Source organism: Pelodiscus sinensis, chromosome 15 (genome assembly GCF_049634645.1).
Source record: "Pelodiscus sinensis isolate JC-2024 chromosome 15, ASM4963464v1, whole genome shotgun sequence".
Lineage (NCBI taxonomy): Eukaryota > Metazoa > Chordata > Testudines > Trionychidae > Pelodiscus > Pelodiscus sinensis.
In genome coordinates, this window is record NC_134725.1 from 33,890,857 (window position 1) to 33,904,521 (window position 13,665).

Genomic DNA, 13,665 nt, shown 5'->3' on the forward strand with positions numbered 1-13,665 from the left:
GCAGCCCCACACTCCTGCCTTTGTATCAGCACGGAGTGGCAGGTTGCTCCCCAGGAATTTGGCTGGGTGTGCAATAACTGCCCACCCCAACTATAAGGACTGTAGAAAATCATGTAACCATTGAGATTTTGTGCAGTTACATGATTATTGAATTAATTGATCCCTAATAGAAATAGCTAAACTAATTAGTCTTTAAATAGTCTTCACTGCTATTTGCTAAAGTTCTGGACAGGAAAATAAGAACATAAGAATGGCCGTACTGGGTCAGACCAAAGGTCCATCCAGCCCAGTATCCTGCCTGCCAACAGTGGCCAATGACAGGTATCCCAGAGGGAGTGAATTGAACAGGTAATAATCAAGCGAGCTCTCTACTGCTATCCATCTCCACCCTCTGATAGACAAACGCTAGGGACACCATTCCTTACTCATACTGGCTAATAGCCATTAATGGATTTTGCTCCATGAATTTATCTAGTTCTCTTTTAAATCCTTGTATAGTCCTAGCCTTCACAACCTTCTCAGGCAAGGAGTTCCATAAATTGACTATGTGCTGTGTGAAGAACTTCCTTTTATTTGTTTTAAACCTGCTGCCCATTAGTTTCATTTGATGGCCTCTAGTTCTTATATTATAGGAACAAGTAAATAACTTTTCCTTATTCACTTTCTCCACACCACTCATGTTTTTATAGACCTTTATCATGCCCTCCTGCCCCCCACTGCTTCCGCTTACTCTCCTCTTTTCCAAGCTGAAAAGTCCTAGTCTTTTTAATCTCTCCTCATATGGGACCCGTTCCAAAACCCTAATCATTTTAGTTGCCCTTCTCAGAACCTTTTCTAATACCAGTATATATTTTTTGATTGAGGATACCACATCTGTAGGCAATATTCAGGATGTGGGCATCCCATAGATTTATATAAGAGCAATAAGATATTCTCCATCTTATTCTCTATCCCCTTTTTAATGATTTCTAACATCCTGTTTGCCTTTTTAACTGTCGCTGCACACTGTGTGGATAGTCTGCTTTGGTCTTAACTACCTTGAGTAGTTTAGTATCGTCTGCAAACTTTGCCACCTCAGTTTACCCCTTTCTCCATATCATTTATGAATAAGTTGAATAGGATTGGTCCTAGGACTGATCTTTGGGGAACACCACTGGTTACCCCTCTCTGTTCTGAAAATTTACCATTTATTCCTACCCTTTGTTTTAACCAGTTCTCAGTCCATGAAATGATCTTCCCTCTTATCCCATGACAACTTAATTTACATAAGTGCCTTTGGTGAGGGTCCTTGTCAAAGGCTTTCTGGAAATCTAAGTAAACTGTATCTACTGGATCCCCCCTGTCCACATGTTTGTTGACCCCTTCAAAGAACTCTAATAGATTAGTAAGACATGATTTCCCTTTACAGAAACCATGTTGACTTTTGCCCAACAAATTATGTTCTTCTACGTGTTTGAAAATTTTATTCTTTACTATTGGTTCACCTAATTTGCCTGGTACTGATGTTAGACTTACTGGTCTGTAATTGCCGGGATTGCCTCGAGAGCCCTTTTTAAATATTGGCTTTACATTAGCTATCTTCCAGTCATTGGGTGCAGAAGCAGATTTAAAGGATAGGTTACAAACCATAGTTAATAGCTCCCCAATTTCACATTTGAATTTTCAGAACTCTTGGGTGATTGCCATCCGGTCCCAGTGACTTGTGACTGTTACGTTTATCAATTAATTCCAAAACCTCATCTAATGACACTTCAATCTGTGACAAGTCTTCTGATTTGTCACCTACAAAGGACAAGTCAGGTTTGGGAATCTCCCTAACATCCTCAGCCGTGAAGACTGAAGCAAAGAATTAATTTAGTTTCTCCGCAATGACTTTATCGTCTTTAAGTGCTCCTTTTGTGTATCAATTGTCCGGGGTCCCCGCTAGTTGTTTAGCAGGCTTCCTGCTTCTGATGTACTTAAACATTTTATTACCTTTTGAGTTTTTGGCTAGCTGTTCTTCAAACTCTTTTTTTGGCTTGTCTTATTACATTTTTACATTTAATTTGGCTGTGTTTATGCTCCTTTCTATTTATCTCACTAGGATTTGACTTCCACTTTTTAAAAGATGTCTTTTTTTTATCTCTCGCTGCTTCTTTTACGTGATTGTAAAGCCACAGTGGCTTTTTTAAAAATTTTCCTACTATGTATTTTAATTTGAGGTATACATTTAAGTTGGGTCTCTATTATGGTGTCTTTGAAAAGTGTCTATGCAGCTTTCAGGGATTTTACTTTAGTCACAGTACCTTTTCATTTCTGTATAACTAACCTCCTCATATTTGCATAGTTCCCCATTTTGAAATTAAATGCCACAGTGTTGGGCTGCTGAGGTGTTCTTCCCACCACAGGAATGTTAAATGTTGTTATATTATGGTCACTATTTCTTAACGGTCCTGTTATAGTTACCTTTTGGACCAGATCCTGCATGCCACTCAGGACTAAATTGAGAATTGCCTCTCTCTTTGTGGGTTCCTGTACCAGTTGCTCCAAGAAGCAGTTGTTTTTAAGGTATCAAGAAATTTTGTCTCTGCATCTCGTCCTGAGGTAACATGTACCCAGTCAATATGGGGATAGTTAAAATTCCCCACTATTATTGAGTTCTTTATTTTGATAGCCTCTCTAATCTCTCTTAGCATTTCATAGTCACTGTTACTGTCCTGGTCAGGTGGTCGATAATAGATCCCTACTGTTACGTTCTTATTAGAGCAGGGAATTACTATCCATAGTGATTTTATGGAACATGTTGAGTCATTTAAGATTTTTTTTACTTCATTTGATTCTAAATTTTCTTTTACATATAGTGCCACTCTCCCACCCACATGACCTGTTCTGTCCTTCCGATATATTTTATACCCTGGAATGGTTGTGTCCCATTGATTGTCCTCACACCACCAGATTTCTGTGATGCCTATTATATCCATATCCTCCTTTCACACGAGGCACTCTAGTTCATCTATCTTATTTTTTAGACTTCTAGCATTTGTGTACAAGCACTTTAAAAACTTAGCACTGTTTATTTGTCTGCCCTTTTCTGATGTCAGATTCTTTTTTATGTGAATGTTTTTTTTTGTCTGATCTTGCCCATACTTTATCCTCTTTCATCCTCTCCTCCTGACTAAAACCTAGAGAATCTCTATCAATAGACTCTCCTCTAAGAGATGTCTCTATCCGGTCCAAGTGCTCCGCTGCACCAATTGGCTTTCTCCCATCTCTTAGTTTAAAAACTGTTCTGCAACCTTTTTAATGTTAAGTGCCAGCAGTCTGGATCCCCTTTGGTTTAGGTGGAGCCCATCCTTCCTGTATAGGCTCTTCCTATCCCAAAAGTTTCCCCAGTTCCATATAAAGCTAAACCCCTCCTCCCTACACCATCGTCCATCCACGCATTGAGACTCTGAAGCTCTTCTTGCCTATCTGGCCCTGTGCGTGGAGCTGGAAGCATTTCTGAGAATGCCACCATAGAGGTCCTGGATTTCAGTCTCTTTCCTAGCAGCCTCAATTTGGCCTCCAAGGCGTCTCTTCTACCCTACCTTATATCATTGGTACTTACATGTACCATGACCACCAGCTCCTCCCCAACACTGCACATAAGTCTATCTAGATCCCTCGAGAGCTCTGCAACCTTCGCACCAGACAGGCAAATCACCATACGGTTCTCCCGGTCATCGCAAACCCAGCTATCTACATTTCTAATGATCAAATCTCCCATTACTAACACCTGCCTTTTCCTAATGACTGGCGTTCCTTCCCCTGGAGAGGTAACCTCAGTGCGAAAGGATACTGCAACATCTAGAAGGAGGGTCCCATCTATGGGAAGGTTTCCATCTGCTCCCGTTGACTGCTCCCTTTCCCTGAGCCTTTCATCCTCCTTTACAGCACAGGGGCTGTTTGACTGGAGGTGGGACAATTCTACAGTGTCTCAGCCTCATCTACGTACCTCTTTGCCTCCCTCAGCTCCTCCAGTTCAGCCATCTTGGCCTCCAAAGCTCATACGTTGTCTCTGAGGGTCAGGAGCTCCTTGCACCAAATGCACACTTACGCCACCCGCCCACAGGGCAGGTAATCATACATGCAACACTGAATACAATAAACAGGATAGCCCCCACTCTGCTCCTGGGCTTCTGCCTGCATTGTCTCCTACAGCTACCTAGATTATTGATAGGGTTTTTAGTTAAATCAGGAAGTTTTGATTAAAACCTGTAAACTTGTTGGCCTCCGTCGGTCAGTTGACCATGGATGACGTATCCTAGTTCTCGTCTTGGTTCGTGTCGGATTGTCCTGGACAGCGTCGGGGACAGCGTCGTTGGTGGCTGAAAAGGCCAATCCGGGACAGGCATTCTTTGCCGCAGAAGTCGCAGCTATAGGTGGTTCCCTGGCTGTTGTTGTTGCGTAACTTCCTGCGGGCTCGCTTTTCTTCTGATGCACGCATCATGTTCGTTTCGCCTGACCTGAGCTGTGTGGTCAGGGTGCCCCTCCACTTCAGGCGGTCTGCTGCAAGGTCTTCCCAGGACTACGTGTTTATGTCGATGGCTTTCATGTCCCTCTTCACGACATCTTTAAATCGCAGGTTCGGGCGCCCTGTGGTTCTCTTCCCAGATGCCAGTTCCCCGTAGAGGATGTCCTTTGGGATCCTCCCGTCCTCCATGCGGCGTACATGGCCAAGCCAACGCAGACGACGTTGTCGGAGCATGGTGTACATGCTGGGGAGGCCGGCTCGAGTCAGAACTTCGAGGTTGGAGACTTTGTCTTGCCAGGTAATGCCCAGGATGCGGCGCAGACCTCGTAGATGGAAAGCGTTCAGTCTCCGCTCTTGTCTCGCGTATGTGGTCCATGTCTCGCTCCCGTACAGCAGGGTGCTGATGACGCAGGCGTTGTACACTGCCATCTTTGTTGCGATTGTCAGCCTGGGGTTGGTCCACACTCGGGTTGTCAGGCGGGCTAAAGTAGAGGCTGCCTTTCCGATCCTCTTGTCGAGCTCAGCGTCAAGGGAGAGATTATCGGTGATGGTGGAGCCCAAGTACGTGAACTGGTGGACGACGTCAAGCTGGTAGTCGTCTACTGTGATGGCTGGTGGAGTGACAGTGTCCTGGTTTAGGACGTTTGCTTTTTTCAAACTGATAGTCAGCCCAAAGTCTTTGCAGGCCATGGAAAAACGGCTCATCAGCGACTGTAGTTCTTCCTGGGTATGTGTGACGACTGCTGCGTCGTCGGCAAATATCATGTCCCTGATCAGCGTCTCACGTATCTTCGTCTTGGCTTTGAGGCGAGAGAGATTGAATAGCTTGCCGTCCGATCTGGTGCGGAGGTAGATTCCTTCCGTTGCTGAGCCGAAGGCATGCTTGAGGAGCAGGGCAAAGAAGATCCCAAACAATGTGGGGGCAAGAACGCAGCCTTGCTTGACGCCGCTGCTGATGCTGAAAGGCTCGGAGCAACTGCCGTTAAACTGTACTGTTCCCTTCATGTCTGTGTGGAAGGATTCAATCAAACTCTGCAGTTTTGGTGGGCAGCCGATCTTGTGAAGGATTTTGAAGAGTCCGTCTCTGCTGACCAGGTCAAAGGCTTTGGTGAGATCAATGAAGGAGACGTACAGGGGCATCTGCTGTTCTCTACACTTCTCCTGGAGTTGTCGTAGGGAGAAAATCATGTCTACGGTTGACCGTTCTGCGCGGAAACCACACTGTGACTCCGGGTAGACACGTTCAGCCAGCTTCTGCAGTCGGGTCAAGATGACCTTAGCAAATACTTTGCCTACGATGCTAAGAAGGGAGATGCCTCTGTAGTTGTTGCAATCACTTCTCTCGCCCTTATTCTTGTAGAGGGTGACGATCTTAGCATCCCGCATATCCTGCGGTACGGCTCCTTCTTTCCAGCACTGACAGAGCACTTTGTGAAGAGGGTGCAGTAGGGAACACTTGCACTGTTTCAGCAGGTCTGGAGGAATCCCGTCGCTGCCGGGGGCTTTTCTTGAGGCCAGTTTATCAACAGCCTTGCTGAGCTCTTCTACTGTTGGCTCTGCATCAAGTTCTTCCATGGTTGGCAGGCATTCAATGGCATCTAATGCTGCGGAGGTCACCGTATTCCGTCTGGAGTAGAGGTCGGAGTAGTGTTCCACCCATCTCCCCAACTGTTGTTGCTTGTCGGAGATTATTTCTCCAGTAGATGACTTGAGGGGTGCTGTTTTGCTCTGGGTAGGGCCCAGCGCTTTCTTAATGCCGTCGTACATGCCTCTTGTGTTCCCTGATATGGCTGCTTTCTGGATGTCATTGCTGAGCTGCTGCCAAAATTCGTTCGCACAGTGTCTGGCAACCTGTTGAGCCTTGCTCCTAGTAGCCCTGAGAATTTGTAGGTTCCTCTGGCTTGGTGACCGCTTGTATTCTGCCAGGGCGGCGCGCTTGGCTTCTATGACTGGAATCATCACAGAGGACTTTGCTTCAAACCAGTCGTGCGTCTTTATGGTCCTCTTTCCAAAGGTTGCCAGGGCAGTGCGGTGCATTATGTTCCGCAGTGTTTCCCACTTTTCCATGGCAGAGTCTCCTGTCTGTGTAGCATCAAGTTCCTTCTCAAGCGCTTCTGTGAATTTCTGCGTCAGGTCAGGCTGCGACATCTTGCTGACGTCGATGCGAGGATTTCCTTGTTTCCTTGAACGATGAAACCTCTTCGGGTTCAGCCTGATCTTGCAGCACACTAAGGAGTGATCTGTGTCGCAGTCAGCGCTGTGATAAGAGCGTACGTGCAGGACGCAATTGATAGCTGAGCGGCGAACTAGTATAAGGTCCAACTGGTGCCAGTGTTTCGAGCGCGGATGTCGCCAGGAGACCTTATGCTGGGGCTTGGTCTGGAAGTATGAGTTGGCGATGCACAGGTTGTAGAAAGCGCAGAGCTCGAGCAGGCGTTGGCCGTTCTCGTTCATTTTGCCGACGCCAAATTTTCCGAGGCACGAAGGCCATGAGTCATTGTCCGCACCTACTCTGGCATTGAAGTCACCCAAAAGGATGAGTTGTTCCTTGTCGGGGATGCTGTTGATGACAGATGTTAGGTTCTCATAGAACCGGTCTTTAGTTTCCAATGTTGCGTTCAGAGTTGGGGCGTATACGCTGACGAGGGTGATAGGGCCTGTGGTGGTGTTGAGACGAAGGGTGAGGAGTCGTTCTGAGCCATTACTGCCTGGTTCTACCATACTCAGTAGGCTATTTTTCACCGCGAAAGCTACGCCATGCTGTCTGGGCTCGTCTGGGGCCTTTCCCTGCCAGTAGAAGGTGTAGTCTTTTTCTTTCAGAATGCCTGAGTCTGCCAGTCGTGTTTCCTGTAGGGCGGCGATGTCTACGTTCAGCCTCAGAAGTTCGTTGTTGATGACTGCTGTCTTTCGTAGGTCGTCAATGTCCCGTATGTCTTCGGAGAGGCCCGTCAACATTGTACGGACATTCCAACATCCCAGTTTAAGAGGTGGTCTCTTTCTCAGTGTTTTGTTGCCTGGTGCGATGGTTGCAGCCTGCCGTTCGGAATGTTCCTAATCCCCATGCACCCAGTGAGGAAAGCAGACTGTGGCGGGGCAGTACCTGACTGTCTGGGGGCTGCCCAGCTTGAGGCGGGCGGTAACTGCCCAGTGAGACCCGAAGATCCCTCCCACCGTCTGGAACAACCCCTGGCGCCATGCTCTACGCCAATTGAGCTGTGGCTTATAACCGGTAAACTGTTGCTCCCCGTGTTGTTTCCGCGCTAGTAGCGCTAGCGAGGCTGGAGTGTCCTCTCCAGGGTTGCGAGATATGTTGGTAGTCGGATACTAGCCAGGGCGATGTAATATGGAGGAACAGGCTATTGCCCACGTAGCGGGTCCCCCCTCTCCACGTCGTCGATGGATCCAAAGGAACAGCAGGGCTGCTACAGTTTGGCATCGGCGCCGTCGCAGGAGTTGCCAGAGTGAGGCTGCAAGCAGCGTCGAACTGCCTTAGGGACTCCGACTCCGGATTTTTCCTCGAGGTTTACTCCTGAAGCCTTTTCCATGGAAGAATATAGCCACAAGGCAGCGGAGGTTTAAAATCAGGGTTTTCCTTCCCCTAGATGAACTGCCTTCTAGGCTGACGAGTATCATCTCCCCGAAGCAACTGGTTATAAGGCGCCAGTGACCCGCCTGCGCCCCTTCTCCTGTCAGTTAAAACAGTTCCGCCGGGTTTACAAGCTAAACCGCACGTGAAGGCCAGGAGCTGGACTTGGTTGTCAGAGGCTATTGGAGACGCACGCCGTATAGGGGTACTTTATAGACAGTGGGAGCTTATCCCCACTACCACCCCTGGCTATGACAACCTTGGAACTACCTGTAAACTAAACCATAAAGAATGGCAAGTATACCATGGCCCCTTCCCAGCTCCCTCTTAAAACTCCCTGTTTGCTGCCCCTGTTCACAAAGCTCCCTGGTTGCTGAGTCGCTGCTTTATAAAGCCCTTGCCTTCCTGATAGCCCATCCCTCTGACTAAGGCTCAGCCAATGAACAGAGGCTTCTAGATTTCAAACCTTTAGAAGCTCACAGCTTCCAACTGCTGGCCACAGCACATGCTCCTTCAAACAAACAAACCAAACACACAAACACAAGCTCAGCATGCAGGAAGTAACCCCCAAACATACAAACACACACTGCAGACAGCCACTTATCTCAAGGGTCCCGTATTTGCTCCTCCTTTACCTGGAGAACTCCCTCTTGAAACTCCCTGTTTGCTGCCCCTGTTTGCTGAACACTGAACTGGCCAATATTCAATTCATAGAAGTCCGAGCCAGAAACTTGTAGGTTTTATTTTGTTTTAATGGAAGTTGAATTCCACAGAAATAGGATTTGCTACTGGTGTGTAGGCACAAATAGCCTTGTCAAAAGTAGCTATGTCAAAACTTGATTAGGCCATTCAAATAAAAGTAAAGTTATGTAAATTATTGTAATGTGTACTCTGTACCTACAGTTGCACCTGTGGATATAGTGAAACAGTTGTCTCTGGCCACTCCTGTCTCATTTTATGACTATGGTCTGACTTTTCTATTGTAAGTTTTTATGAAAACAATAGCAATTCTGCAAAGAACTTCACATAATATACAAACCTCAGACAATTTTTATTAGCACTTCAGAAATGTTTTTTCTGCTTTTATGTTTCAGAAGTGTGATTGTGAAGAGGTACATCGGTTAAAGAAGCTGGTGAATGATTTACAAGACTTGGTAGAGCTCTACAGAAAATACAACTGCAGTCTATCACTCTGTGATTTTGAAAAGGTAATATTGCAGGCTTATTAAAATAATATCTGAGTATTATACGTATAGTTGGCACTTGATTAAAAATCACTGGGTTAGCTAGAATAGTTCGATGGATTACTGAACATAGGATTTTAAGTAAAGAACTGCATGGCTATAATCTCAATTCTGACACAGACTCTATAGTTACATGTACACTTAGTGCCATGTACAGTACTTTCAGCTAGCAGTCTAGATGGTGCAGCACTGCTTAGATGAGCAGGGTAGAAACACACCAAACCTCTCTATAAATTGAAGTGCCTCTTCCTACATATACAATGCTATTTTTAGCAGTACAGTGTCCAGCACCTTCTCTCCAGCCACAGTGTACGACGGTGTTTACATAGCTCACTTTGAATTGCAGCATTTGTCATCTACCTGCATTAACTGGTGGATGAACTTGATAGGGCCAGTAGTGAGGGAGGAAGACACTTGCCAAAGGACAATAGATAGTTCCTCCCCTCAGAGTCTCACCAAGTGGCCAGCTGGGGGAGAGAGGTGCTGATTAGGCAGCATTTGCAACTCTCAGAATTTAGCCCAGTGCAGGATCCTTGTAGAGCCTCTTTTGACTCTGTTCCAGCAGCCCACTCTTTCCAAACTAGGAGTAAGAACCCAGCCTGACAGATGCTATGGGTCTAGTTGATCACCTGTTTAGGGGGTCAGGAATGTGGTTTTTTCCATGGTCCAATTGACAGGACTATTTTGTAGTACCTTCAAGCCACATTAAATTGAGGAGTAACACACTTAGTACCTAATAGAGGTATTGGGGTGGACTTGTTTATTCATTGCAATTTGTTAGATTTTCAGTGTGGTTAAGAGACTACAGTGAATGGTTCCCTGAGATAAAAGATCAGGGATTTTGATATTGTGCCTTGGACTCCAGAGATATGGTGAGATCTTGTGGTCTTTGCAGGCCAGCGTCTGCACCCTGAGTCCCCCCTGTGGTGGAGGGAGGGTGATGAGATTTACTTTGTCAATTGCCAGGATTTGAGATCAATAGAGTCTACCCTGTCTTATTGGGATATCATGAAGAAAACTCAGGCTCTTGGGTGTGGTGGCACCATGTTCCTCTCCTTTAGCTACCATGACTTCTGGGAACAGAGTCCAGTGATCAGCTGATATTGATGCATCTCTGAGGATAGACATTTCTATCTGTGCAGGGTATTTATGCTGCTCCTGAAAGGAGCCAAGACCCCTGACTATGGAGGTGAGGGTGGGAGGCAGATAGCTTGGCTTGATTTGGTTTAGCGCACTGCCCCGTCAGCTCCCATTGGCCACAGTTCCTGTTCTGTCCATCCACCTCAACTCCATAGGAAGCGGGCGCTGTTGGGTGACGTACCCGGAGCGCGACGGGGGAGGAAGCAAGGCTGATGGCACCGGTGGCTGCGAGGCGCGGGCCAGCCCTGAAGAAAAACACCGCAACGGCCTGGGATCCCCACCGGAAGTGGCCATGGCGGCTGGACCCGCAGCAGAACTTGCTGGGAAACGTCCGGGAGGGACAAGGATTTGCATTTTGGAGAAAGCAAAAGATCCAACAGAATATAAGAAATTACTAAAAAAGGAAAGAAAGGTACATACTGAACGGGAAGTTAAATACACAGATACTTACCCAGACCACTTGAAGCATCTCTATTTGGCTGAAGAGGAACTACTTGAGAAACAGTCAAAAAATAAAAGAGCTCTACTTTTGTTGGGACAAAAATACAAAACAACAGTAAAGTCAGATAGGACTCAAAGGAAGTTTAAAAAGAAAACTTCAAATCAAAAAGCAAAAGAAGAATATGAGAAAGTAAAGGCTGAAAGTGCCAAGAAGAAAGAGGCAGCAGAGAAAAGGAAACAAGAAAGAGAAGAAGCTCAAAGGCTCTACAAGCAAAAGAAAATGGAAGCATTTAAAATATTAAGTAAAAGGACCAAAAAAGGACAGCCAAATCTAAATTTACAAATAGAATTTCTCCTTCAGAAAATACAACGAAAAACATAGACCAGCTTATCTTCTTTTTTCAATTAATTAAATCAGTCTGCTTAAAAAAAGAAAAAAAAAAAACTCCATCCATGGCAGCATGGACTGCTTCTGGGAATAGACCAGTGGCATGGGATCAAGTGTCAATCACAATTGACTGGGAGACTTCTCATGTTTGACTAGTCATTCTCATGTTTGACCAGCTGGGTGGCCACTACTGTAAGGCAGAGGTTCCCAAACTTTTTGACACAGGGACCAGTAAATCCATTCACGAGCTTTTGGAGGACCGGTAACATTCATTTGCACATTTGCATATTCATTAAGCAAATGATGAATATTCAAATAAGTTGTTTCTGGTCCTCGCAAAGCCCCCAGTGCCAGCTTTAGCAAAGCTTTTGATACCGTCACCCACAGTATTCTTGCCAGAAGGCTAAGGGAATATGGATTGGATAAATGGACTGTAAGATGGATAGAAAGCTGGCTAGGTCAGAGATTCCCAAACTTTTTACTTTAGTTAGAACCTGTTTTTTTTTTTTTTCCAGTACTGTTTTTTTCAGCTCAAAAATATAAATGCATATAAAAAAATAAGTAAAAAATGAATAAATGTCAGTGTTTCACCCGGTTGCATCACCCGCCCGGCCAGGGCTTGGGGTACCCGGTGCCACACAGGCACTCCAGGAGGCGGGAGCAGGAGCAGATTGGGGGCAGGGTATCTTCCTAGGAGGGAGGGTACAAGGAGGGGTAGGGTTGCCAGGTTTCCAGTTTTGTACCGGACGGTCTGGTATTTGAGGGTTTTGTCTGGGAAACAAATTGAGAAAATTCCTGACATATAAAATGTCCAGTATTTTTTAATTAGATAAGTTTTATTATTATTAGGTATATCAGTCCGTATCTGCGAACTGCCTGGCTAGTAGATGTGCTCATGCTGCGTGAGTGTGTCTACCAGTCAAGCAGTTCGCAACTACTCTAGGGAGGGCATGGAGGGCAAAATGGAATCCCCGGGGCCGGACTTACTCGTATGCCTAGGTCTGCGTGTGCCTGGCTCAGTCCTGCTTCCCCTGCCCCGCCCTTCTCCCAATCTCCCCCATCCAGCCCTCCCTCCCGCCCCATCCCCTGGCGAACCCGTTGCCCCAATCCAGCCCTGCTTCCGGAAGGTGGTTCTCCAGTCGTCCTTCTCCCGATCTCTCCCAGCCAGTCCACCCCATCCAGCCCTGGTTCCGCTGCCCGTCTGGCCGCCCCAATCTCCATGGGACAGCCCCGCTGCCCCCAACCCTGCTTCTGCTGCCACCCACCCTGATCTCCGCGGGACAGCCCTGCTGCCCCTTACCCTGCTTCCGATGGCTGCCCGCAACCCTACTTCCCAGCGGCCAGTTCCCCCCTTTTTCCCCCCCACCTCCTCCCATCCCGCCCCACTCTGCTCCCCTCCCGGCAGCCATGCTGAGGCCCGGTATTTTTTCCCCGCTGCCCGGTACCGGGCCATGGCTCATAGTTTGGGAAATGCTGCTGTAGGGGATTTGGTTTCTTTGGGCAAGGCAATGAATGTTGGGTCCTGGGGTTTCCCTTTGACTTCATTGGGTACTGGATAAGGCCCTTAGAGAAATGAAGGAAGAACCCTGTTCTTGTGCTATTTAACATGCTGTGGAATTCATGTTTTTGTAACTGTGTTTTTCTGCCCCCTAGGAAAATGCAAGTACAATAGTATTTCGCATGATTGATAAAGTTTTGGCACCAGAACTCATTCCGTCCATTTTGGAGAAATTTATAAAACCATACATACATGAACATAAATTACAACAGGATGAACTTCTCTTGCAGTATATAAAGGTATCCATTTTCTCTTTCTTTTTAAAGGGATGCTACTCTAGGCATGAAATCAAGTATGATTGCTATTTGCTAAGATTTAGGACCAGCTTCTGATACCCTTACTTCTGGGTACAATCCTGTTGATTTGAATGATAAAATCTGATCTTTAGTGTTTGAATTATGGAATGCTTTTGCCGTAATTCTAAATCTTTAGTGTATTAAACCGTGTTTATCAAATACTCAGGACTTGCTAGAACGCTATCGTACACGGTCTACATCAGTTTTTGAATCTCCGTGGGAGGCAAAAGCAATAGCTGTCGTTGGCTGCATATCTGATATAGATGTAAGTATATTAGATAAGGATATTACGCTTGCCTGTTCTCTTATGAAAGAATTATGTTTACATTCAAGAACAGAATTCATTGTGTGGTAGGAGTAAGAGATGGGACAAATATCATCCTGCCTTTCAGTCAATCCCAGAAGGATTTGTTTTGCTTTGTCTAGTGCCTTTTCCTTTTACTAGGAAGGTTGTTTAGTTTCTGCTTTCCAGCTGTCCTTATAGGGTAGCAATGCAAGGTGCTGAGTACTTTCAATGATC

The 13,665-nt window shown here is 46.1% G+C and overlaps 1 protein-coding gene and 1 pseudogene across 9 annotated transcripts in view; both read left to right on the forward strand.

Moving 5' to 3' along the window:
• KNTC1 (kinetochore associated 1) overlaps positions 1–13,665 on the forward strand; it is a 148,432-nt gene that overhangs the window by 52,987 nt on the left and 81,780 nt on the right. For all 9 annotated transcript variants that reach the window (XM_075898678.1, XM_075898685.1, XM_075898679.1 and 6 more), the window contains 3 exons: positions 9,173–9,286; positions 12,945–13,088; positions 13,312–13,410. In XM_075898678.1, coding sequence (XP_075754793.1) covers positions 9,173–9,286; positions 12,945–13,088; positions 13,312–13,410 — 357 coding nt within the window. The remainder of the gene's footprint in view (positions 1–9,172; positions 9,287–12,944; positions 13,089–13,311; positions 13,411–13,665) is intronic.
• Positions 9,346–12,588, forward strand: LOC142818519 (thyroid transcription factor 1-associated protein 26 pseudogene; annotated as a pseudogene).